The following is a 22,821-nucleotide window of genomic DNA, read 5'->3' on the forward strand; positions in this document are numbered from 1 at the left end:
ATTTGCGAATAAATTTGGAAAGCTGAAACACTATTCGAAATTCTAGATGTTTTTTTTTTGAATTTCTGTACAAAAAAGAAAAATGCGAACATTTTTTAACTTACCCAAACACTTGCTGAATTTTAGAACAAATTTACAAACATTAACATTTTTCTAAATTTGGGAAAAGAATTTGTATCCGGCAACATTTGATGAAAATCCGGGTTTTTATGAGTTTGCAAACAAATTTTAAAAACATGAATATTTTTTTAATTTCTGAACAAAATTTTGAAAGTGGGAACATTTTCTGAATTTCCGGAACATTTGCTAAGTTTGTGAACAGAAAATAAAAAATGCGAATATTTTTAGAGTTATATATTCTATTTTTTTAAGAATTTCGAACTTCTTTTTTTTAAGAATCAAACAAACATTTGAAATTATAAACTATTTGGGAATTTCCAAACAAAATTCCAAAACTGGAACATTATATGAAAAAAAGAACAAAATCCATTTTTTGAAATTTTAAAATTTTGAACATTTCTTTGAAAAAGTAAACTTGAGAAAATAAAAGAAAGAAAAAGAAAAAGGAAAAAATAACACGAAAAGGAGAGAAAAGAAAAAAGAGACAGGAAAAGGAAAAAACAAAAACAAAAAAACAGAAAAACAGAAGAAAAAACAGTTCAGGAACGTTCTAGAAGGTTCCCAAAACTGGGGAAAACCGGCTGGAACCTTCCTACAGGTTCCCAAAACCGAGATTGGTGGCTTCTAATGGGCCTGCCTGTCTCGGTCGATCGCTTCCGCCGCGTGTGCGACACCCGGACAATTTGACGTAGAATGCGTCACATAGGATTTTTCTTATGGAAGTTTCTGGCAAGCCTATTGATGTCAGACCTGGGCTTTGTCTCAGAAGGGTCCTTTCTCATCTTGGTTGGTCCATGACAATAATTGGCCTACAAGTTCTAAGGCCCAACTTTAACATCCTCTCGCTGCAGTATGCCACTTTTCCGAAAAACCTTTCGATTTATTAATCATGTATTTCCTAAAAAAGTATTAATCATGCCAGTATAATGAACACCGGAAATAATAAAAATTATATCCAGATCGGTAGACCACGTAGTGATGACTACACGCACTGAAGCGAGCCGAAGGTGCGTCGCCGTCATCGTCCCTCCCTCATCGGAGCCGGCAAAATTTGTTTTAGTAGATAGTCAGGAAATCGTCGTGCTAAGGACCCATAGGACCAACGCACTAGAACTGGAACCTCTGCCGGTTGAAGAGTAGAGTGGATCGGAAGGATCAAAGCTGAAGACACGCGAACGTAGACGAACAACGACCAGAACTGAGTAAATTCACCAAAGAACGATCCGCCGGAGACACACCACTCGCCCACCGACAATAGTAGACGCATCATTAGGATGGGGGCTAGGCGGGGAGAACCTTATTCCATCTCTAGGGAGCCGCCGTCGTCTCGCCTTCCTGAGTAAGACACAAACCCTAACAAAACTCAAGCAAACATCTAAAAATGACGCCCTCCTACTAGCAAGGGTCAGGATCCACGGCGGCCCCATGGTCGGAAGGCCACCAGAGATGAGGCGTACCGGAGGCGGCGCCAGCGGGAGGCAGAGGAACACTAACCTTTTTGGGAGAAGGCAGATGATCACAACATATGGACCTACTGTATGCTTTCATCCTTCTTTACCTTTCTTTTCAAGAAACAGCAAATCTAGATCGTCTCAAAATAATCCGACACTCTTTCTGAAAATAAAATAAAACCCAACACTCTTGTTGATGGCAGAAGAAGACAATATCATACATGCCCCCCTTCTCCACACACACATTTTTTAGGAACTCTGATAAGTGCCATACGTGTGACATGAACACATAACAATTCTGAAAATTTTTATGACAAATTTCATGACGCGAGGATGCAAACTTTAGTTGTCAAGCATGACAATTTTCTTTTCAAATGGCAAGTTTCGGTCTTTTTTGAGGGTTTATTTTTTTTAGATGACAACTTTCGTTGTAAAAAACGTCATGGCTGGAGTGCTTTGTGTCACATGTGTGAAACCTATCATTTGGGTTTTCATATGCTTCCGTAGCAACTAGCAAGTCTTGATCATTCAGAAAAAATACCGGCAAGAAATTGCCAAATCAGTCTGAACGCATGCCATAATAACAGTACGAGTACTGTTCACTGCTTCTTTGTTTCCTGGAAGCTACACTTTCCCAGAATGGCACACCACGTCTTCTCCTGGTCATCATGGTTCAACCCGCTTGATCTGTGTCGCTAGCGAAAAAGTAAAAGTTTTCCTGCTAAATTCTTCTGAAGATCTCGCGAATAATCCACGTTCAGACTTCAGACGATCGACCGGTGCTAATTGTTTCAGGGTAGACTAGTGCAGAAGGACAAGAACGTACACGCGCAGGTTCATATCTTAATTATTTTGTATATATATAGATGTTTTTCGTCAACTCGTTTGAACAATGTATGCCTTGCTGGTCCAATCAAATAGCTGAAGTGGGAAAGTCAGACGTGGTTAATCAGACATGGAACGTTCCTCCCTTCTTTTTTACAGCGTGGAACATTCTACTTCTTTTTACAGCATGGAACATTCCTACGTGGTTGATAGGGTAGACATATTATCGTTGGGAGAAAATAGACTGTGTAAAAAGGACTATATTATGATTTCTTTGGAGTTTTCCGTGATGTTGATTTGATTTCCAAAGTTTTTCACAAAGGAAGAGAGAAATATGTTGGAAAATTTGGGCCGTCCGGTGATACGGATGTCTCCAGGTCATATTTGTATATATACTTTTTGGGGGTAAAAAGGAGTTCTATTCCATAGTAACAGGTTACAATCTGCTCATACAATATTATCAATGAAGGGGGCAGATTGTCGCAACCAACAAGCGGTGCTAACGTGACGTGCAAGTATAATTAGCGAGAGAATGTGAAACCGTATTATGTGATCTTAGAATTTTCACAACTTTAAAGCATGTAGTTCTGACTTCCTTAACCAATTGACCAAAAGACGATTTGTCGAGTGAGGCATCCATCATAGTAGAGAGGGCCACCACCGAGTCCGATTGCACTAGGACTGAAAAGTTAGTCCACTCGATAGCCAGAGACATTTCCGATCTTAATAGCTTGAATTTCCGCTTCAAGAGTATTGTTGCAGAAAAACATAATTGGCATGACGCAAAAATGACTAAGCCCAAGTTACCATGCAAGATCAATGCCCGCCCCAGCGTTTTGCTGCGGAATATTTTACAAAAATAAAATTAGAATAGATGATAATAGTATGGCACCACATTCAAGTTCAGTTATTTATTGTTAAAAAATAAACAAAATTGATGTGGATTGTTTGTGTGTGGTAGAAAGTGGAAAGTTGAATGGTTGCATGGACGCTTGATGATTGAAGGGCGTGCATGTGGGAGAAGTGCATGGATGAACCCGGGTACATATGAACCCATTTTGGAAAACACATTTTGCAATGTCAAATTTTTTTGAAAAAGGTGCGCGCGGACATCTCCATATTCTATGTGTGTGCGGAAAGTTTCACAGAAAAATAACTTTTTTATAGCCTGTGCAAAAAAGACAATTTTTTCTACCGTGAAACGCTATTTAGAAGCAGTAAAATTTGTCTTTTTTACTGAGACAAAACAAAAATACTTTTTCACACAAAACTTTGTGCCTTGGACATACCTTTGCCAATATGTATGCATATATTTTTTTTACAATTTTTGAAGATTACAAAATGCGTAAAAAGTACATTTTTGAAAAGCAGGTGCAGATGCCCCTGTGTGCAGATCGTCCACACTCGTGCATGTGGTGGAAAGTTGATTGATAACATGTGATTGATGATGTGGATGGTTTGCATGTGCATTTAAAATGGGAGGTGGCATGTGTGGGACATATGTGATGAGGTGTATATGTTGCATGTTAAGATAAATAATATAGTGGGATGAACTTCTTTTTTTAGGGTGGGATGAACTTCTTAGTTATAAAGGATATGTATGCCTGATATGTGGTGTACTGGTGTTGCCAAATTCAGTAATATTTGATGGATGGTAATATTTGTGCCTGATATTCTTTTCCGTAATATGTGGTGTTACCAAATATTTGTTAATATTAATTAAAGATTGGTCATGATTTATTTTTATAAACCGGTTTAGATAGTAGATTGGTAGGGTATCGAAGTATGAAAAAAATGGTGGAATGATGGGGCATAGGTGGGAGGTTGGACGAAGGGGTGGTGGGAGAAAATTGAGTGAAGGAATCTTAGGTTCTTTTTAAGCGGTATATAGATAAATGAAGAACCAACCATTTATTTGACATCGTTTTCCCGAAAACCTAAACCTCTGGCTGCAACTAGGGCGACTAGGGCTTTGAGGAGACCCGCCTTCTCGTGCCGTCTTTCACGCGGTTCCCCCGGACCCCGCAGGTACGATTTGTGTAGGTTTATGGTTTAGGGCCCTGGTGGCTTAGGTTTTAGCCGTTCGATGTCATGGCTAGCTTGGGGAATGGCGATGACATCGCTGAATAATAAAGCTTTCTACCCTTCCTTGACATGGTGTTCTGCTCGTTGCTGGATGATGGATCTGGTTGCTAGTATATCCGAGTGGGGATGGTGTGGTGGCGGCGGCATCCCTATGGTGGACTTGTGTCCTCAAGCTCTGTCTTTGCGATGGCGTTTGCTCAAGCATCGATGTGGAGCTAGGGAGGTACTACAAGAGCGGATACACATAATGGCATGCATCGACAGCAACCAGAAGACAGTGGATCATGTGTTGGGTTCGTGGCTGGCAACTAGCAAGTATGGTTTATTACTCTAACATCGACAACGAGCAGGCGTGCAAAGATCTAGAGTTCGATGGTATGTCGGGGGTGTTGCCCCGGCAAAATTTTTTCAACGACAATGGCTTCGCCTTTGATAAGCTTCTTTGAAGGTCACAAAAGCTGCATATCAGTTTGTAGCCGCGTCAAGTTTGGGTGAAGAGGTGATCCATCACATTTTCCTGCGATGGTTGATGCGGTAGCGCCGGAGGCAGGTGAAAGGACTTGGCATTAATCTAAGAGGATTCTTCAGTCTTGATTGTAATTTTTCTTATTGGCTGATGGTCCTTTGTGCAAAGACTAGAGTTTTGTTGTCTTTATAGTTTTGTCATATCAATGTTTATGTGGCTTGTAACTTGATCTTTATTATATGAATGAGACATGTATTACCATGTAAAAAAGAACCAATCATTTTTTAGGCATGGATCTCATGTTATTTATCTCGGCCTCAAAATTTTAGCGTGGGCAATGAGTCTAAACATATCTTGTTTGAAGTTTAAAAAATGAGCCTTAAAACACAAAAAGATGTAGATTTGGTTTCCACCCATTCCAATTCAAGTAGCGAAAATAGTGCCAAGCGTATTATGATGAAGTACTGTTCCAGTGTGAGTGGACTATGACGTGAACTCCCACCTAGAATAAAAAGAGTTACCTTTCACAACTATTGAAAGAGAAGTTGCATTGAATTTGTAACTAGGTGTTCATATATTTCACTGAAGGATGTCTGCGAGCATGCAACTCCCGACGCAAGCATCCATGTTGTGAGTGGTTCCTTGTCAGTATCAGGCAGGGTGGCATCTACTTCTATTCACACATTGGTTGTTGGGTCAACGACCTCGAGAACGTGGTGGATACTCTAGGTCGGGCACATCAGTGTGGAGTGATTGCAGTTAGATCTGTGCCATGACTTGGTCGCCCCGCCCCCCCATGGCTGTGGTGGCAGTCTTAGGCCCGACATGGGGGATTCTTTAGAATTACGAGATCATACTAATGAGGATTGTGAGAATCTTGAGCTCACTAATCAAAAGGATATTGTTAGATGGACCTTAACCAAATGTGAAATTTACTCTGTTAAATCATATTATAGACACCTAATTGAGGATGGGACTAAATTTCCTCACAATTTTCTTTGGAAGTCAAAATACCTCCTCGGATTAAAGTCTTTATGTGGTTGGTGCTTAGAAAAGGTGTCTTAATTAAAGAGAACCTAACCAGGAGAGGCTCGACTAGTAGTAAACATCGTCCTTTTTGAGGCAAGGACGAATAAGTTGATCCTCTTTTCATGCAATGCTCTACCTCTAGAATGCTTTGGAACACTTCGAAATCTGCTTTAATTTGTTGGATTTGCCTCATACTATACATGCTTTGTTTGATGTTTGGATTACTAAATTTAATAAACATGAGAAACATCTTATGGTGGTTGGGGTGTCTGCGTCTTCTGGACTGTCTAGAAATTGATCAACAATATATTTTTATAACAACAAGTTTTCTGATCCTTCCGTGCTTGTTAAAACGCGATAGCATACAACATCAACTCTTTAGTGGTTATTTATGTGCCTATAGGAATTGTATGAAAATCCTTCACTCCCACTTTAAATCTAATTTCCTCCTGGAGTTAAGGTTTTCCACATCAATTTCAACCATTGGGCCAAGAGCAGACCCTATCTCACAGGCTCCAAGACAGTGTCTAAAGGAGTCAGTTACCCATGTCATTACAAAGCCAGATTGTAAGAAGGTTGCCCTTAGCCTTATTGCTAGGATTCCAAAAATCCACTTCAATCACAACACCAGTGCTCATCAAATAAAAAAGCTTGAAACTATTCAGCTCCACCAATTTTGTTTTGTTGGGAAATCTCACAAGAAAAGCATTATTCCCATGAAAGTTGGCTCTCCATGCTCAGTTCCAATAAAGCATTGCATGGAACCCGTAGGATAATGTGGTCTCATTCAACTGTCCAGAGCTCACACTAATAATGGCCATTGGGTTGGCATGTTTTGAAGAAAGAAACTTCTTTGGTGTTCTGAACCAGCATACATCCTAGTTCCTTAGCCCCATATCCTACATACTTAGGTCTTGGGCTGCTTGAGAATAGTGATAGTCTCTCTTACAAACTATAGAGTGCACATGGGCTTTGCCATCCATGTTTTTTGCCACTTGCCACAAGTCAACTCTCTAGTTCTACTTTTTGTAAAAATGACTTTGTTAATCACATTGATGCAGAGGTTGGCGGCCTCAACCTCTTTTTTGTAAACAAACATTTCACTTAAAATAGAGTGATGGTTGAAAGATCCTCAAACATAGTGAGAATGGCCTTGCTATAGCATCCTCTTATGGGCTATTATAGGCAAATACATTCCAACAGAATACAATAAGGGTCTCTTTGGTTCACAGGATTCTAATAGGAGTAGAAAGAAACACACAAATATGATATGAGTGCATGTGCAAGGTAGATGGTTGAAAGACACATAATTTTTGTGAAGTTTAGTTTTGGTTCATGGGGACAGAGAAACACATCAATCCTAATAAACTATAATTTTGCAACTAAGTCCCCACAATAGATGGAAAAATACATGAATCCTAATAAACATCGTCAAACCAAAGTTGAACAACATGAAAAGGTATAGCTAAAATGGTATTATGTCTCTAAGAACATTAGACATGTACTTCATATATAGGAATTCTGAAAAGAGGTATATGAAGATTGTAATTTTCGGGGTTTCCTTTGAAATTAAGATCAAATACTTTTTTCCCTCCAATTCTTTGGACCATACGAATGAATAATGTCACAAAAGGGAAAGTACTTTGGACCATACAAATATTTTTCTCCTCTTTTTTCCCTCCAATTCTTTGGACCATACAAATATTTTTCTCCACTTTTTTTGGAAGGCCCTTAAGATTTGTGTGTTATTCTTCTGCGTAATTTTTACCTTCTTTGTACATAGTTACATGGCGCACACACATCTACTGCACAACTTAGATCATGAATTATCCAATAAAATTTATTATATGCAACAAAAATTATACCCTTGAAATCATTTTGAAGAAAGTTTCTGGGGGTATATCTTTATGGCAGATTGCCATTTTTCAGTTGTATGGCAGATTACTTTGTCTTATTTGTTTTATTGATAGTCAAAGTTAAACTGTGAAAAAATGATGATGATATGCAAATAGGGACGAGGATGAAAACGGAGTGGAAAAAGACGAAACTGGGTGCTATCACATGTGTTTTCATATTTTTATGGAAGCGGAAACGAATAGAGAAACTCAAAAATGAATATGAAAACAAACACTACTAGAAACAAGCGGATAGTGAATACGAAGCGGACACAACAATGGGAGTGGGTATTGATTGGAACTTGAAAATCCTTTGAACCATAGAGGAAAACACAATCAAACCAACAAACTTAATCAATTTTAGCATGGTAAGAAAATAATATGATTAAGTCAGTGACTTGGCATAGTATTATAGTAGTACCGGACAATTGCTCATGGAGTCTAGTTGAGTATGTGGGTGATATTACAAAATGGGCCTCACATGGGCCATTCTGCTCACTGAGCCATTGTGTGTTGTTTGATAGTTGGGCCATAAAGCGGTCATAGGTCCACATTAAACATCCATGGAAATGAAAAAAAATTATTTTCAGGTATGTTTCGTCAAAAGACACTATTATGTTTTTTCCGTTCCGTGTAAAAAAAATCGTTTGCATTTTTGTTTTGGAAAGTTTCATTTCTGCTTTCACATTTCGGCTCCATTTTCGTTTTCCCTCCGAAAATGCGGAATGTTTTTACTCTGTTTTCATATTTGGACCCAACTCAGAGAAAGGGGGAGTACTTTGACGTGAATGCGATTAAGTTCTCCTAGTATTATTATACCCCGATAAAGAAAGGTAAATGTTTCCAAATTAGGCAAGCCGTGCTTACAACCGTAGGATAAATCCTCCCATCCCACATGCCTTTGAAAGTTTGAACGAGTCCACGTGCATTTTGTACTTTTCAAACGACCCGACCCTCTCACCAAGTCCCGGCTGCCAGCCTGCCACATCGACTCGATTCTCTCCAGCCTCCACATACATACGCGCGCGCGCCCGCCCTCATGGCGGCGGTAGTACGCGCCGGTCAGAGACAGAGCGCAACGGCCATGGACCTTGGAGCCGGCGGCCTCCTAAGATGAGAGGGACGGCCCCCGCACGGTGGTTTCGGTGCCTATGGACTCCGTCTTCGCGCTCGCGGCCGTGCCCCGGGCGCTCGTCCTGGAGCGCGCGGCGGCGCGCGTCCCCGGCTGCCTCTACCTCTGCCTCTGGGCGCCGGTGACCGCCCAGCTCCCGTCCAGGTTCGTACGCCGCGCTGCGGCGCCGTTGGTCTTCTCGAGTCTTTCTGTCCTTTGCTCTTTACGGCGTATTTTGCTGCGGTGCTCGCCAGCCATTTGTTCTGCTTGGACGCGTGGATCGGCGGCGGTGGTGCTCGCGCACGGGCGAGCTTCGAGGCGTACCGGGGAGCGCTCTGCGCCGTCGTAAGCGGGTACGCATTGCAATGCACAGCTCGGTCCTCAGCTTCTTCGAGACCCATTCTCTCTGACGATGGCTGGTCGAGCATGCAGGTGCGTGCCGGGGTGGGCGTACAGGGAGGGCCGCGCGTACGTGGAGCTGCCGGAGCCGGACCTGACGGCGTCGGCGTCGCTGCAGGTGCAGCAGCAGTTCTACCATGTCAGTCAGCGTCTACGAAAACTTCTCTTCCATCTTGCAGTTGCAGACCATCGATTGCGATAGTTCGGTCTGCGTTTGAACTTTGAAGCTGATGGCTGACCTTTTGCTCGTTTCTCTCTGTTTGTCCCTGCAGGAAGCCGGCACGAAGGTACGTACATCAACGGCGACGCCTCATTGTTTTTACGCATTGCGTCAATGGCGCATATATTCATTTGTACATGGGTTGATCTGGTGATCACGGCAGATGGCGGTGTTCATGGGCTGCGAGAGCGGCGAGATCGAGATCGGGCTGTCGACTACATCGGTGGCAGCGGCGGCGGTGGCGGACCACGTGCACCAGTCCTTCCTGGAGGACCTCCTCCAGCTGCCGCCGACAGGGCTGTCGTCCTCGTCCTCCCCCGTGCCGTCACTCTCCATCGGGAGCCCGGAGTACTCCTCTCTCATTCGCGCAATGGCGACGCCGGTAGCAGCGGCGGGCGAGCCATCCACGCGGCCACCGATGATGCAGGCGTCGCCGCTGGCCGGCTTGCTCGCGCCGATGGCCGAAGCCGACGATTATGCCTTAATGGCGCAGGCAATGCTCGCGGTCACCCCCTCCTCCGGTCCGCCGAGCACCTCCACGCTGCCGCCTCCGCCGTGTCCGCCCTGGCTGGCCAGCCACCGCTCGTCGCCGCGGCGGACGACGGCGTTCAAGCCGTATCGCGCGGCGCTCTCGCCAAGGGCGCGGCCGCGGCCAGGCGCGCCGGGGCAGAGGATGATGAAGGCGTGCATCTCCCTCCTGGCAAGCGTGCACACGGCAACGCGCAACCGGACGGAGCTCGCCACGGCGCGCCACGAGGGCAGCAGCGCGCCGTCCACCACCAGCCAGCTGCACCACGTGATCTCGGAGCGGCGCCGGCGCGAGCGGCTCAACGACAGCTTCCAGACACTCAGAGCTCTGCTCCCTCCCGGTTCCAAGGTACGACTCCAAAGTCCAAACCCAAGATCATCTCGCCATGGATGCACGATTCACAGCAGCATCTCATCGCGATCGTTCACTCCATTCGTTCTGCAGAAAGACAAGGCCAACGTCCTCGCGAGCACGACGGAGTATATGGCGAGGCTGGTATCCCAGGTGTCCCAGCTCAGAGAGAAGAACCTGCAGCTCGAAGCGCGGCTCGGCCTGAACCAGAGCCCAGGCTTTGACCCCTCGGGGAAAACGGTGGAGGTGGAGGTGACCACCGGGGCGTCGACGTCGACGTCGGCGACGCCAGGTCAGCAGTCGCGGGAGGTGAGCGTGCGGGTGACGGTGCGGGCGGAGTGCGACATGTCGGACTTGCTGACCCCGCTGCTCGCGCGGCTCAAGGACGCCGGGGGTTTCGCCGTGCTGTCCGTGGAGGCGAGACAACAGAGCAGCGCGCTTGCACGGGCCAGCCTCACATTGCGGATCGCGGTAAGAGCTCGTACGGTCGTACCGCTTCGTTTCCTCCGTATGGTCGCATGTGTTGCACTTTTTTTTAACACATAAGCGCTCGTATACACGCGCATACACTCACCCTTTAAACGCATACATGTACATCTTATCCTTATGAGCACCTTTGAAAGACTGAGCCGACATATTATCTTAAGATTTACGAAGTCATCGTAGGCACCTCGTCGTCGACAGGAACGTCTCCTTCCACTGAATGCGCATCGCCGAAAATCCTGAAATAAATCCAGAAATAAATGCGCACACCAAGATTTGAACCCTGATGGGCTGGGGATACCACAGTCCCTCTAACCATCCAACCACAGGTTCGCATGTGTTGCACTAGTGAGTAGGGTTCAACTAACATTTCGTTCCCAAATACTCCCTCCGGTCCATATTAATCGTCATTGATTTAGTAGAACGTTTTGGATTTTGCATAGCCTCCCGTGAGCAACTTTGACCTCCTCTCTTTTAACTATGTACATGGAATATTGTTTTTTTAATATTTTAAAATTATTTTTCAAGACAAATATAGCGCTATACAGTTTTTGGGGTATACCATGTGAGTGACACGCTTCTTGGATGGGTGGTTTATGTTATAATCCACCAAATTTAATCCAACGTTAAAAAAAATTATATTGTTAGATTCCTACTGGAAATAAGTCTTGGATGGTATAATTATTTGACACATGCTCCCTTCCTTCAGGATCAATTAAAAAATCTCCTCAACTAAGACAGATGGAGGGTGATGAAATGTATTTCGTAGTTTGCAAAAGTACTCAATTAGCGCACTCATTTTTCTTTACTAACGTATTAATTTATATTAACTACAACACATGCATGAGTGGCAGAGCAGGAATTTACATGCATTTGTGAGTTTTCATTTAGGGGGTGTTTGTTTCCAGGGACTTTTTTGTGTAGGGACTAGAAAAAGTCCCTCTTGAAGACTTTTTTACCAAACGGGAGGGACTTTTTAGGGACTAAACTAGGCATTTGGGACTAAATGAAGAAGACTCTCAAGGAGAGTCTTTTTGGGACTTTTTCAACAATGCCCCTCCATACACCCATTGGCCCGCCACCCCATGGTGTTATTTAATTGTTATTTTTTTATATACTAGGGGCAACATGGTCATTTAATAACCTCTAAGAAAGGGACTAGGGACTTTTTAGTCTCTGGAAACAAATAGGGAGGGACTTTTTAGGGACTATGGACTTTTTAGTCGGGACTAGAAAAAGTCCTAGGACTAGAGAACCAAACACCACCTTAGCCTGGCCATAGTGGGAGTAACATAACCGGTAACATGCACTTGGGACTAGCAAACATGCTTATGTGACACACAATTAAAGAAGAAAAAAAGGGTTAGAGTAACATATGTTGATACCGTGTCATGTTAAATGTTATGCTACTTTGTGTCATGCATGACAATAAATATGATCATTTATGATACTACTTTATGATACTATGCATTATGAAGGTAGTATTATACACTAGTATCATATGCATGATACTAGTATATGATACTTCTCACTATGACTAGCCTTAATCCTTGCATGTAGCAATTTAATGTGCATCGAAATCCAAACATGTGATATAGAGCAATAAAAATAGGACTAACAAATTAGAAAAGCAAAAAAGAAACAAAAGAGATATAATCTTTCAAACGGAAAGGAAGGAGCACACCACATTTTATTACTCAAAATCCTTAGTCAAAGATAAATTTCAGAACACACACGGAGAAGTATTACTCCCATATTTTCCGGTTTATAAGGCCCACGCATATTTCTAGATCAACAATTCAACCTAGTATGTAATATGAATTGTATATTGCGAAAGTTACTTCGTTAGAAAACATAACATTTGAATATTTATAATGTTATATTTTTGTGATACGTAACTCATATTTTGTTGGTGAAATTATCAATCTAGGAAATTTTGTGGGCCTTACAAACCGAAAAGGAGATAGTACTAATATTTAATTTGGTGTGGGGTTGACTAGCTTTCATGCTCGACAGGAAGGGAAAATTAGCGTGATTGACCTCAGCTAGACCATTTTTACGGAAGATTCGAAGAATCTAGACTAGCCAGCGACTACGCTGATGAAAGCTGTGCTAGGTCAAAGTTAGTTTTCCTGAGAACCGGACACGCGTCAAACCAGCATTAAGTTAATCCGGCTGTTTGAATTGGTTTTACGTTTTAGCAGACATGACTCGCTTTTGACCAGTTAAACAATCATATATAGCTGAATATACTCCTGCCTGAATTACACACGTTTCCAAGCCTTCAAGGCTCCATTGCCATGTGGCCACGAATTATGACCAAGAAACTGGATATGTGACCAAGTAAAACCAAGCAAAGCAGCAGAGCCATCGCTCTTCCTTCAGGCATTCTCTTCAACCAGGTCTCACTTTTCACTGCCACAAGTAAAATACTTTCTTCAAACCGCGCTGCGAATTAGCCATGGTCTTGTTTTAGCCAGCTGCCATGCCTTCTTGATCCGGTTTAAGAAAAATGCAGACTTGATGCAATATCATCATCAAGGACACATCTGCCGTAGTTAGTTTTTTAATTGATGTGTCTTTCCGACACTGAGAATGACAGAGTATTATTTCCTCCGTCTCATAATATAAGACGGAGGGAGTAGATACGTACGATAGTGATCAAGGAGTTCCAGCGACCTGGCATGACTGGGTTAATTTAAACTGGACATAGACGCGGTCAGGGTACTTACCGATGAAGCTTATTAACCGGAGGCTGACGAACCTTTCAAATGTTGCTGCAGGAGGCTGGCGACGACGCCGTCGACGCGACACGGCTCGAGGAAGCTCTGGCGAAGGTCGTCGAGGACGCGGTGACGAAGACGCCGCCGCCGGTGCCACCCCCAAGGTCGCCGTAGGCAGGATGTTGGTATTGAGTATTGACCGTGTCAGGGAGCCCGAGAAGGAGGCAGGAAAATGACTGTGTTTGGTCGCAATGGCGGCCTCTCTTTTTTTTTCTTTCTCTCGTCTTTTACCCATGTAGCATTGTTGTTGAGTTTTGGTAGTGTCGGGTCAAGATTGAAGGCCTCCTATTTTAGTGTAACGTAGTCCTCGGCTTGCTGATAGTTAGTACAGTAGTTACTTGTCGTCTATGCAAGGCCTGATGTTGCAGTTTTGACATGAGATGAATCGGTTTTCCGAATTTTCCTTTTTGCTGGCACCAGAGTTGGTCAACTTCCTGCACAGTATATGAGTCGGCTCTAGGCACTGACGAATTTTGTTTGAAAGGAGCAGCCTGGCATCAAATTCGAGCACTGGATGATGAAGCTCGGTGGTTCAGTGCCAACTACCAAGATGGTCACCCCTAAAAAAACTACCAAGATGGTTTCCTGGCAGCTTCAACTATCTGTTTCTTTCCGCCGAGAGCTGTCATGATTCTAAAAGGGAAGGAACCAGAGTTCCAAGTAGCAGGAATTACAAAACAGATACCATCCAACAAACCGATGATGAAAGCCCCAAAAAATGGTCTTGTCAGGAAAGCCGGCATGACAAAAAAACATCATACTATATCTCTTCTTGATAACCTTCAAGATCTATACAGTGCAGATTCTTCAAGCAGTATTTATTGGCTTCCCACAAGAAAATAGTAACTGAAACCCGTATAGTATATAGTATAGTTTGACGATGGGGATCAACGGCGATCTCCGGGTGTTATCTCTCTTGTCATCATGGCGCTCTCAGCTTCCCTATTGCGTAATCTTCTTGGAAACAAAGGCCTTATGACAGTATGTACAAGGTGACAAGACTTTTTGTGATTTATAGTACATGCTAATATGACAGAACTGTAAACCTCTTCTTACACACTATACATCCAGTGGATGTGGATGTGCCCTTCAGTTTGAACGCTTGTGGGTGGCAGAGGCTCCTCTTTTAGTCTGGCTGGCTACCTAGCTGTATCAAGTCCTTCTGTGAGAGATTGGTAATCGAATCTGCGATTACACGTGCGCTCGACTTCATGTAGCCTCCTGAGAAGGGGTGGGTGGGGCATGAGCAAATCGGTATGTCATTCGCAGAAAGGAACAAAAAACACAGAGTGCAGGAGAAGCCGCTCACCTGATGTCATCATGACAAGTGGAATGTTCTGATCTTTTGCAAATCTGAACACCTTCTCATCTCTGATCACCACACCTTCAGGGCTTATCTAGAATTTGGGGAGAAAGCATGCAGCAGCAGTATAACAGTATAACACTAATTAGTGCAGGGAACACAAGCAAAACAAAGGCAATAATATGTTGTTTATAAGTATTTATTGTTTATTATACTTCTGCGCCCAATGATTTATTTTCCAGTTTACTGTTGTAGGCAGAAAATTCTAGCTTAGGAAGAGAATTATTGAAACATACCAAGTCATGTTGCAATTATGCGTTCATGGTTAAGTTCAGTAATCTTTAGGATAATAACATTAGAAAAATTATGCAGGTTGCACCTACATTCTGCACAGGGAGTTACTTATGGACCTGATCTTTGTCAAAATATTGAGTTGATCAGAGAAGTACCTTCAAGTTGCCCAATGGATCACCATCCAGGATGTCTGTCCCAGCATTATAAATAATAAGCTGGGGCTGGAATCTAGTTTGGGCGACCTGCAAACAACATGCTCCAAAAGGAATTCTAAATAGCGTTTGGTAAAAATAATTATATTTAAATTGCGGACAACAAGAATTAATAGTTAAAGGGAAAGTGCCAACTGCTTTGAACTCATCATATATTATTTTCCCATTTCAAACCTCCTTTTCAGTTGAAGATAGATGCAAATAACTTCATTCAATACCATCGATGCTTTTATATCACATTCTAAAATAGTATATTAAAAGTCACCTCTACATCCAGTTTAGTATAAGCTTCAGAACATAAATCATGTCATATACTCCCTCAATCCATAACAAACTGTAAGACGTTTTCTATGTCCTATGCAAAACCAAAAAACGTCTACATCTTGGTACAGAGGTAGTATAATATATGGCACCTAACATAACATCTTTCACCTATTTGTCCCTAAGAATTGCAGTGCATAGGACAACTCCATTTATAAATGCAAATATTAGCGAGCACCCCATCTATAATAGTGTGAAGGTACCTTCAAAGCCTTGTCAAGCTGATCCAAGTAATCATCTGTTTCTGTCCCACTCTGAAAATGCACAATGGTGCACTCAACTCATATTTGAATTAAATGAAGAAAAATATGATCAACAGCTTGCAAAGTCCAACTTACAACTAACTCAACTTTCTGATCAATATATCGCTTAGCAGCATGATCCTAAAATAAAGTCACATCAGTTCACATAGAACATAAGAAATATTACTAGTACTAAGTAAAACGGAATGATAATACACAATGACTGAAGTTAAGGCTGGTGACAATAACAACAGACTAATCTTCGAAGAGTGGGTGTCATAGATATCATAGCAACACTAAAAATTGATTTATGTACACAGCTGACTGCTGTTCTTTTAGTTCTGGTAAATGCCTATTTGTACCGAACTCTTCTCCTTTTCAATGAAATGAAACGCAAAATCTTTTTGCGTTTTCTCGAAAAAAGAACTGGATGGTATCTTCCAAAACATGATGTAGAATATGCATTTATGGGATAGGGAAGAAAACTTATGCTCAACACCAGGACACGGACAAAAATTCTTGATAAATAACCTCTACACCATAAGCAATCCTTAACCACATATTGCATAAGGGTAGTCAGAGCATAACCACCAGCAGCAAAAAATTGACGTTCCACAGGTGTGACAAGAATTCTAGATTGTGGTTCTTACAAACGGATAAATTCCAGCATTGTACATGTCCAAAATGTAAACCCTTCCTGCAAGTGAAAATCGGCATCACTGTGTCATCGTAGTGAAAACAAAATGCATACGAGAACAAAATATATGACATACCATCATGAGCAAAATCCTTCTCATGACCATTTCCTTGGTGAGCATCCAGATCTATGATCATTACTCTGCAAGTATTTAAATGGGAATAGGTGCTTATGAAGCTAAAATAGTTAGTAAGCAATGTACATATTGGTTTGCATCCTTGCATTCACTGCCCACACATGTACTAGGTAACTAGCCAAGCAGCATAAGGTGCTTGCGAAGATGCGAACAAGCATAGCAAAATCCCTAGGGAATAAAGCAAGATTGGCATGACAGAGGATGCTTACCAACACAGATATTTGACAGAATATATTTACAGCTGTCAGGCAAGCACATATGTTATATAAGCCAAACAAATAGTTTGCAGAGATTAAAGGAACATAGTTTCTACAGCTACAGTCCAGCCAGTATAGGCTTCTCACCTTGAAATATCCAGACGGACAAACGCAAACTGAATGCAGAGCGTAATATCAGCGTATGCACAAAATCCACCCCCTTCCTCCGCCGAACAATGGTGAAACCCTCCACCGACATTAATCGCCCATCCTCTCTCAAGCGCAAGTTTAGCTGATAAAATGGACCCACCCACCTATGGAAGAAAGAACTAGCTTACAGAGTTTCCCTGGCAGTGGCACCCAAATTATGCACCTGGTACTTCTCAGTACAGACGGGAGCACCGAATCACGAGAGATCACCTGTTTCCGGAAGGGGTACAGTAGCCTTTGCTGTACGAGCCAATTAGGAATGAGCGTTAATGGAGGAACCTGAGATAAAACATCTCGTTTAGCAAACCGTGCCATCGTAATTTGCTACTCCCTCCGTTCATAAATATAAGACGTTCTAACTTTTTTTTTCTGAATCGAACGTATATAGACACGCTTTAGTGTGTTTGTTCACTCATTTCAGTACGTATGTAGTCTTGTGAACGGAGGGAGTATCAAACTATCAATCAGGCCACCAATTCAACTTCCCCTGAGAAACTAGTACCTCTACAATGGCTGCAACCCTGAAGCTGCTCTTGAGGCTGTTCAAGTATGCCTCCGTGTGAACCTGGCCAAGCAGAGCCATGGAACAAACTTAAAGGGTATCAGACAGTATGAACCAAGTGAAAACAGATTGTTTCCTACCACCAGCAGGTCTTCCCTGGAAGCCTCCAATGGCTCCACCACTCGGTTCTTCTCCAGGTGGCCTTCTTTGGTGAGGAACCTGCATATGCGGCCCCATTTGGAGGAATCGAACGGGTGCCTGCACATCACAGGACGCGCGTAAGCCATGGTCCGATGCACGTCTACGCAGCTAGGCAGACGGTGGAGGAGAGGCGGGAAGCAGAGCAGCTCACATCTTCTCGATGCCGAGGAAGGCGATGTCGTACGCCGTGGAGTAGACCACCGGAGCCTGCCAGGCAACCGCAGCCACGGATTAACGGGTGATCGGGGGTGAACGGAGGAGCGTCTCCCGGACGGACGACTGACCTTGGAGCCCGGCACGTCGAAGTAGAGCTTGCTGGAGATGATACGGTTGCGGCGGAGGGCGTCCGCCGGCGTGGCCCCCGGCACGGAGGCGCCGGCGGCGGCGGACGACGAGGACATCCCGGCCGCCGGCCTGGACGAGAGGGCTCGGGCGGGGATGGAGAGGGGGCGAATGGTCTCGCGGGCTCTGGGCTGGGAGTTGCGTTGTGTTGCCGCTTACCTCCCGCGGGGCAGAGGCGCCATGGCGATGGGGCTCGGGAGAATCAGAATCACTCGGTGGCGTGGCGGTGCTCTACTTTTTCTGAGAAAGTTCTTGTGAAGTTGGATATTTGCATTGCTAGCCCTCCTTCCCTTGCTTCACGGAATCTCTGGAGTTTGGAGCGCACGAATGCAATTTACGCGGAAGAACGGTGGCTGAATGTAAAATATCCACCGCCGCCGCCGAGGGGAAACTCGCTCTCGCTCCGCTGCCGCCGCTTCCATGGCGATCTCGAGGCCCCGAAGCCGCGGCGTCCCCCTCATCCCGCTGCTGCTCCTCATCCTCCTCGCGCCGTTAATCTACTCCGGTACGGCCCCGCGACGCCTTCCACCCCTCGATTCCAGCACACACACTGCGCGGTTCGCCCTGCTGACGATCCAATCTGGTGTCGCTTCTTGCAGTTTCCAGGCTGCGCTTGAGCTGGGCGCCGGAGAGGGAGCTGGGCATGCCGCCTCCCGCTCTGCCGAAGCGTCCCGACCGCCTCGTGCTCGGCCCTGCCGCCGGCCAGGGCCGCCCCGATCGCCTCCAGTGCCAAGGTTTCTCCTCTTAGTTTCGGTTGCTCGCATTGTGACTTGTGATTCTCATTTGCACTGTAAGCTCTAACTGCATTGTACCAGTTTGAAACAACTCCAAGGAGATTAGGAAACGAGAATCCCGTTATCAGTGCTTAAAGATTGTAACATGCTGTTCTGAATGTAAAATTGATCACGGTCTAGAATGTCCTGTGTATGCTTAATAGTGCCAGTTAATGCTGCAGGATACCACATAAGATTATTCATACTTCTGTAGCGTGAACGGAATCAGCATCTATTGTGTATCCACTGACTGCATTTTACCATTTTCTCCAGGACTTAAAGCTGTGAATAAGATAAGCTTGTCAAGTGAACCGGGAGAGCATGTTTCTTTTGTTACAGTATTCACAACCTATAGTTCTGACCCAGCTGGGGCTGGCAAACGGTCATCGGATGTTGTAACTGTTGGAAAGCATTTTTATAGCAAGGAGGAAAGGTCCATGGCCATTCTTAACACTTTCATCAGCTTCATACAGGTGGATCTTCCTTTTCCTCTTGTTTGTGCTGTCCACTAACTATGAAGATAATTGAATTTCTTATCATGTTGGGAATGATTCATAATCACTGTCAGCTAAGAGAATACTGAGAGTAGTTCAATGGTAGTAGAGAAAGAGAAGAAATTACAGCGAACACTGTAAATAGAACATTGATACCACTCTGACTCCCCTCTTCTTTTATGTAGTATGTTTGATTGCCTTCTGGCATATAAATTGAATCCTCAAAAAGTAGAAGGAACACATGATCTTCCTGCATTATCGATTGCAAGGATGTTTGCTTAACATCTGATCTTATTTATAGAACTATGTAGGTGTCAATGCCAAAAAGCAATGTGATAATATTGACTGATCCTAAATCCAAGTTGTCAATAAATCAAGGGAAGGCCTCAATACTGCCTATCGAGGGAAATTATTCTCGGGGCAACCTGATGCTTCAGAGGATCAAGTCCTACATTGTAAGTTTGTATGCTTCATGCAAACATCTTCCTGCATATGCTTTTTTCGGAAGTACTGGTTGCATGATTTGGAAATATTACTGCATGCAACCATCTGTATGTGTTAATTTTTTCAGAAGACTGATATATTTGTGTGTCTGGTCCATATGTAGGCCTTTCTAGAGCTAAAACTTGAGGAGGTTGACCGTGTGAACTGTGTTGTTTTCACTGACTCTGATATGGCAGTGGTTGAGGATCTTGGACATATCTTCACGAGCTATCCTCATTGGCACCTTGCTCTTACTTTTCGTAATAACAAAGGCCAACCCTTGAACTCTGGATTTGTAGCGGTGAGAGGGACCAGAGATGGCATCTCTAAGTAAGTGAACATCTATGTAACAGATCTTGGTATGAAAACTTGGCATTGAGTTAAATAATTCCTTCATTTGCTTTCAGGGCTATCGACTTCTTCAACGAGGTTCTTAAAGCATACAATCTAAAGTATATGAAGGCGTCCCGCATGCTTGGTGATCAGTTAGCACTGGCATGGGTTGTGAAGTCTTATCTACCATCAGCCTTTGGGAAGTTTTCTAGGCATGAAACATTTACTGGTGAAGTCAATGGAGCATCTGTTCTGTTTTTGCCTTGTGAAGTTTATAATTGGACTCCACCTGAGGGTGCTGGACAGTTTCATGGTATGCCCTTGGATGTTAAGGTACAGTATGTTTCCTACTCTTAAGAACTTATTCTATCCATGTTCTCCTCGTGATAAAATTTAGCTTTGTTTAACCACTAGTTGCACAGTTATATTACTAGTACACTGCTTTTCATTGTTGCCACTTGTCCAGTGTTCCGCTTGCTGATTTTGGGGCATGTTAATATATCCAGCATTTTTTTCATTAAATATATGATAACATGCCAAATCTGATATAATGTTCTTAGGTTGTCCATTTCAAAGGTTCAAGAAAGCGTTTGATGCTCGAGGCATGGGATTTCTACAATTCAACCTCTCAATTATCTGATATGTTGTGCCTAATCTTGAAGAGTGGCAGAACAAAATATGACTTCTGAACCTTTTGTTCCACACTGAAGTTACTTCTGGTACTTTTTCTCTCCTTATAGACATCACAAGCTGGTTCAGCATTTTGTGCTTTATTTTCCTTCATCTTAGTTCATTCAACACAATTAGGACTTGTTCAGTTGGAAGAGGTTTGAAGGGGATTTAGGAGGATGAAATCCCCTACAAGTCAAAATCCTCCTCAAATCCTTTCCAATCCTCTTTGAGAGAGGTTTAACCGAACAAGGTTTAGTAGTCTTTGTTTACATTTTATTTTATATATGAAAGAAAACACAAAAGGATTTAGTTCATATTCACGAAGCCCTAGATTTTTGGGGCGGGTTTCTCCTTTTGCTCCTCAGCCCCCTTGTTTGTCTAATGCTTTATGTATGGCTTATAACTTGTTTACAGGTTTCTACAAAGTGTGCTTTGCTCTGAAACAGCCTTGTCTTCTTTTCACAGTTGATCCTTGTTGAGCACCAGATATGTATCTATTTGTCACAGGCTCCAACTCTGCAGTTCTGAGTGATTACAAGAATTCAAGCGCCACATAATGCAAATAGAGTCATGAGGAACTCAGGTTGCGCAGAAGGAAAACAGGGTGATCCAGACTGTTGAGGGTAGCTCGGCAGTACGAGAGATTGGTGGCAAGGCTCCCCGTGGAAGGTGGAGCATTCATACACGATATTGGTTAGGAGTAGCAGGGTGATCATGTAGGAACTCACCAGTTGTTTTGGTGATGGCTTTTAGTAGCTTTGTCACCCTAACCCTTCATCACTATTCATGCTGTAACAGTTTCTTGGTTGTGGCTGATGAGGCTACTGGAAAATTTTCACTTCCAGTACAGGTTGTTTTGACAAATGATGGTGCCTTTTTAAATGAGGAACGTCAGGCGGTACTCGATTCTCTTATCCTGTAGTTTTATGATGGCTTTTACCCAACGAAGCTAGTAATACATTTCCAAAGAATCTTTACCCAACGAAGCTAGTAATACATTTCCAAAGAATCTTTAACCAACGAAGCCAGTAATACATTTCCAAAGAATTTTTAACCAAGGAAGCCAGTAGTACATTGTACTAAGAAAGAATAATATAATTGATTTAACCAAGGAATGTGATGACACACTGTAGCTTCGGTAAGATCATGCTAAGTCTCATGGTAGCAAGACCATACGAAGTTACCAACTCCTGATGTAATAACAGACACCACTACATATGATACGACCATGCTAACTCCTATACTGATGCTCATCACTGCATCCCTAGGTAGCTATGGTAAGATCATGCCATGTCCCGAGACTCGATGAAGGCGACGACGACGGTGGTGTCGTCCTTCTTCCCTCCGGTTTTATTCCGTCCGTGTTCCCGGGCGGCGACGCTGAAGGGCGTGTCCTGGGTACGCCTCGCCGCGGCGTAAGCCTGGCTGGCAATGATGTCGGCCATGTTTTTCGGCGTGAAGCTGAGCGCCTGGCCCGACTGCACGATCTTCTCCAGCATCGCGTCGAACACGTTGTCGAAGAGCCCGTCGGACGCGACCACCACCACGTCGCCTTCCTCCACGGCGATCTCGCCCACTGCCGCGTCGCTGACCTTGTTGCTGTCGTCGGAGTCGGAGCTGAGCTGGAACGGGCAGTTGAAGTAGCACTGCTGCGGCTGCGAC

The 22,821-nt window shown here is 43.6% G+C and overlaps 3 protein-coding genes across 8 annotated transcripts; 2 read left to right on the top strand and 1 right to left on the bottom strand.

The window, feature by feature from the left end:
* The first annotated feature begins 8,933 nt into the window (after positions 1–8,933).
* On the top strand, positions 8,934–13,893 carry LOC123148036 (putative transcription factor bHLH041). Its single transcript, XM_044567391.1, has 7 exons — positions 8,934–9,147; positions 9,237–9,335; positions 9,415–9,520; positions 9,654–9,668; positions 9,765–10,478; positions 10,575–10,952; positions 13,748–13,893. The coding sequence occupies exons 1-7, from the start codon at positions 9,023–9,025 to the stop codon at positions 13,859–13,861; spliced, it is 1,551 nt and encodes a 516-aa protein (XP_044423326.1). The 5' UTR covers positions 8,934–9,022; the 3' UTR covers positions 13,862–13,893.
* A 596-nt stretch (positions 13,894–14,489) lies between these two features.
* LOC123148039 (histone deacetylase 2) lies at positions 14,490–18,651 on the bottom strand. Its single transcript, XM_044567395.1, has 13 exons — positions 18,347–18,651; positions 18,214–18,269; positions 18,002–18,119; positions 17,862–17,924; positions 17,570–17,638; positions 17,297–17,463; positions 16,893–16,957; positions 16,770–16,816; positions 16,216–16,260; positions 16,081–16,131; positions 15,500–15,586; positions 15,057–15,144; positions 14,490–14,968 (listed from the first exon to the last, which is right to left on the bottom strand). Exons 1-13 carry the CDS (start codon positions 18,461–18,463, stop codon positions 14,874–14,876), a joined length of 1,068 nt encoding a protein of 355 aa, XP_044423330.1. The 5' UTR covers positions 18,464–18,651; the 3' UTR covers positions 14,490–14,873.
* A 105-nt stretch (positions 18,652–18,756) lies between these two features.
* On the top strand, positions 18,757–22,141 carry LOC123148037 (uncharacterized). 6 transcript variants are annotated; one of them, XR_006473612.1, is made up of 8 exons: positions 18,757–18,909; positions 19,004–19,138; positions 19,451–19,650; positions 19,983–20,126; positions 20,279–20,484; positions 20,562–20,820; positions 21,064–21,206; positions 21,574–22,141. XR_006473612.1 is itself a non-coding variant. In XM_044567393.1 (8 exons), exons 1-7 carry the CDS (start codon positions 18,825–18,827, stop codon positions 21,174–21,176), a joined length of 1,158 nt encoding a protein of 385 aa, XP_044423328.1. In that variant the 5' UTR covers positions 18,757–18,824; the 3' UTR covers positions 21,177–21,206; positions 21,574–22,141. The 6 variants fall into 6 exon arrangements, 3 of the variants coding, with proteins under 3 accessions (XP_044423328.1, XP_044423327.1, XP_044423329.1); XR_006473611.1 differs by having other exon boundaries at positions 21,625–22,141; XR_006473613.1 differs by having other exon boundaries at positions 21,667–22,141.
* Positions 22,142–22,821: the final 680 nt, after the last annotated feature.

The sequence above is a fragment of the Triticum aestivum genome, chromosome 7A, assembly GCF_018294505.1.
Source record: "Triticum aestivum cultivar Chinese Spring chromosome 7A, IWGSC CS RefSeq v2.1, whole genome shotgun sequence".
Classification (NCBI taxonomy): Eukaryota; Viridiplantae; Streptophyta; class Magnoliopsida; order Poales; family Poaceae; genus Triticum; species Triticum aestivum.